The 3,005-nt window shown below is 34.7% G+C and overlaps 1 protein-coding gene across 1 annotated transcript in view; it reads left to right on the top strand.

The window, feature by feature from the left end:
• Positions 1 to 3,005, top strand: part of LOC116846405 (hydrocephalus-inducing protein-like) — a 56,909-nt gene that overhangs the window by 50,659 nt on the left and 3,245 nt on the right. The window contains exon 36 of the mRNA XM_032820180.1: positions 1,429 to 1,659. Within this exon, the coding sequence (XP_032676071.1) occupies positions 1,429 to 1,659 (231 nt within the window). The remainder of the gene's footprint in view (positions 1 to 1,428; positions 1,660 to 3,005) is intronic.

Raw genomic sequence — 3,005 nt, 5'->3', positions numbered from 1 at the left:
GTGTGTGTGTGTGTGTGTGTGTGTGTGTGTGTATTCTTATTTACTCTACTGAAAAAATTCAATTGAGATCTTAATGAAGATCTTATATTTATAAAATAATTGGATATACTCTCTCTGTTTTCTACATAAATATACTTGCTTGTAGAACAGTTCGCATACTTTTTTCAACGAAACTTGCAGTATTTCACGTATTGTCACAATTCTAATTCACTGATTACTGGTATGCATAGTAATTATTAAAAATAATAAGATCAAGATATGATTAATATATTCGATAGTAAGTAATACATCTACTGTGTATTAATTATAAAATATTTAGATATACTGTTGTTTAGATAAATATTTATATTTACTTGCAGAACAGATGTATACTTACTTGCAGAACAAGGCACACATATTTTTCAACGAAACTTGCAGCACAATCCACTCTACCTGCACACGAATGTTCTGTCATTGTTAATATTAATATTAAATCAAGAAATATTAAGCATCAATCAATGGGTGCTTTCCAATTGCTTAACACATCTTGACACACAAGTACACAAAAACAGTTTATTGGTCACATATTACTAAATTGTAAGAGAATATGCAACCAATAAATTTTGTGTAACACAGTGTACGCAATATAATATTGGAAAGCACCCAATATAATCAACAAGGAACACAGTATGTAAACAGACATAATCTGGTTAGATCAGCAGACTCTATCGATAGAAGACGGGCTGCAATTAAATAATAACTTAATAATTAGTTAAACATACTTTGATAGTAAAATCTTCTTCTTTTGTTTCTTTTTGTCTTCTTTTCTTCATATTTTGTTATTATAGCACTTTTCTATTAAAAACGTATGTTATCAATAAGTTATTATGCTTTTTCTCTCTGTCTCTCACTCATGCTATCACTCTCACGCACCGTTCTTAATCTCTCCCTCTCTCTCTCTCTCTCTCGTTTTCTTTTTATACAGCTGTGTGTGTATATGTACGTGTGTCGTATAGCATGCTCATTATCATCATGGGTCACGTGACAGATACAATCTAGTTTCCGATCCGCAACCGTACATCCTAGCGTCGACGAATTCTGAGATGGTTTTTTCTAATTTCTGACTTTAAGCTAAAATATCTCGTCTTATAGGAGATGTAAAGGATTTTGTTCTGTTTAACCTAATTTATCAGTACACCGCAGTTCTTCTGTGAGTTACTATGTGAGACACCCTGTATAAGAGCGTTAAGAATAAGATTACATTTTTGACATCGCTCGATTTTCACACAGTAAACGTGAAACAAATCTAAGGGGAAATTTGTGACACACAATTGTTGTATTGTATATAAGTTTGCGAGGGATATACGTATTTATTCATTGGATTTAGCGCGAATCGATAAATTCTCGATACTATTCGCATTGCATATATTCTCCTTTATCGGTGAATAGAACGGAGAATCCCGATCCGGAACTGACCGAGTTGGTTATTCCCATTGCGGGAAGAAGTTTGCTCCCGTACTGCCACTTCGACGTACCGGAAAGCGACTATCCGTCGGACGGTAGACGCGACGCGAAACTACCAGGTCCCATCGATTATCAAGCAGCAACCGATGGCTCGCTTCCGCCAGATACAAGAGTAATTGAGTTCAACGTGGTCGGGATCGGTGAGACTCATGTGAGGTACGCGATTTGAGGAAATTCAAATGACAAAAGCGGGTGCAAACGCGAACTCGAATGAAAAGATTCAAATATAAATCACTCAGTAAGCAAAGAATCATTGACATTGAACGTTATTGCAACGATATTTACTAACATGTGATTTCTAAAAAATATATAGTTTTTAACGTTATATGAACACATTATAAAGTTGTTCCTCGCTTCTGACGTTAAAAATTTAACGTAGCTACGGCAAGATACAAGAAGCCTTAATGCATTCTTTGTAGACGTACACAATGCTTGTGTAGCATTATATCTTGGCACAAGATAGCAAGATGATTACGTATGCAATTTTTGATGATAAATATTATGAGAAAGAAAATAATACGCGTTTTTTTGCCTTCAATCTTATATTATTTTGAAATTACAAAGGTAGCATATTTAGATCCTTTCCTCAAATAGTGGAAATTTCTCTCTTTTCTCTCATTTCGAAAAATTGTGAATAATTAAAAATCCAATAATTTTAAAGATATCCTCTTTTACAAATACTGAAATAGACATATTGTTTACTTAATAGCATATATATATAAAGCATATATATAATAGCATATATATAATAGCATATATATATATATATATATATATATATATATATATATATATATATATATCAAAAATTCGGCGACAAGAAAAGAAAGCTCTGTTACTACAATTATAAACGTTTGTCTGAATATTTTCGGCAGTTTTAAAACTTCTTTAGGACGAGTGGAAATAATAAGTTGAATATAGAAATCTCGTGCAGGAATTTTTATGTTCCTGTACCCAAGATTTTGTTTACTCTCCAAACAATAGAAAAACAGTTACATGAACCGTTTTCTTCCGTGCTATTGACGGTATCTTTATTATCGTTTAGATAACGAATTCAACTTTCACTTTAGGACGAATATCCATCGGAATATCCCTGATGGGAAGATTTATTGGTTTACACTTGATATCCTTCTCAAATTTATTTTATTTTTCAAAGATTTTACATTTCTTTTATCGCTACGTGTCGAGTCCGACTAACAATAAGTCTCATGTCTGGGCACCGAGACTAAGCAGAGAACTGGCCGGGCAGCCTCTCGGGGTAACCATCAACAAGTTCAGATCACGGACGCGTCGCTACTACGAAGCATTTCGTATTCAGGTGTCTTATTTCCGCTTTTGGGATGGTTCGTTTCTGGATTGACATCTGTGACGGAGGCCAACCTCAGAAATGTTTTGATCGTTGACCCCTGATCGTTTGTTCTTGCTGATTTTTCACTTTGGTCGTTTCCAATATCCTGAGCCACCGATCAGCGTTGCATCCCCCCCCCCCCCCCCCGCCCCCC

Source organism: Odontomachus brunneus, unplaced genomic scaffold (assembly GCF_010583005.1).
Source record: "Odontomachus brunneus isolate Ranch 3 - 2012 unplaced genomic scaffold, Obru_v1 Obru_scaffold_063, whole genome shotgun sequence".
In the NCBI taxonomy this organism is placed as follows: domain Eukaryota; kingdom Metazoa; phylum Arthropoda; class Insecta; order Hymenoptera; family Formicidae; genus Odontomachus; species Odontomachus brunneus.
The sequence above is the reverse complement of the archived record's forward strand: the minus strand, read 5'-3'. Positions and strand labels throughout refer to the sequence as shown.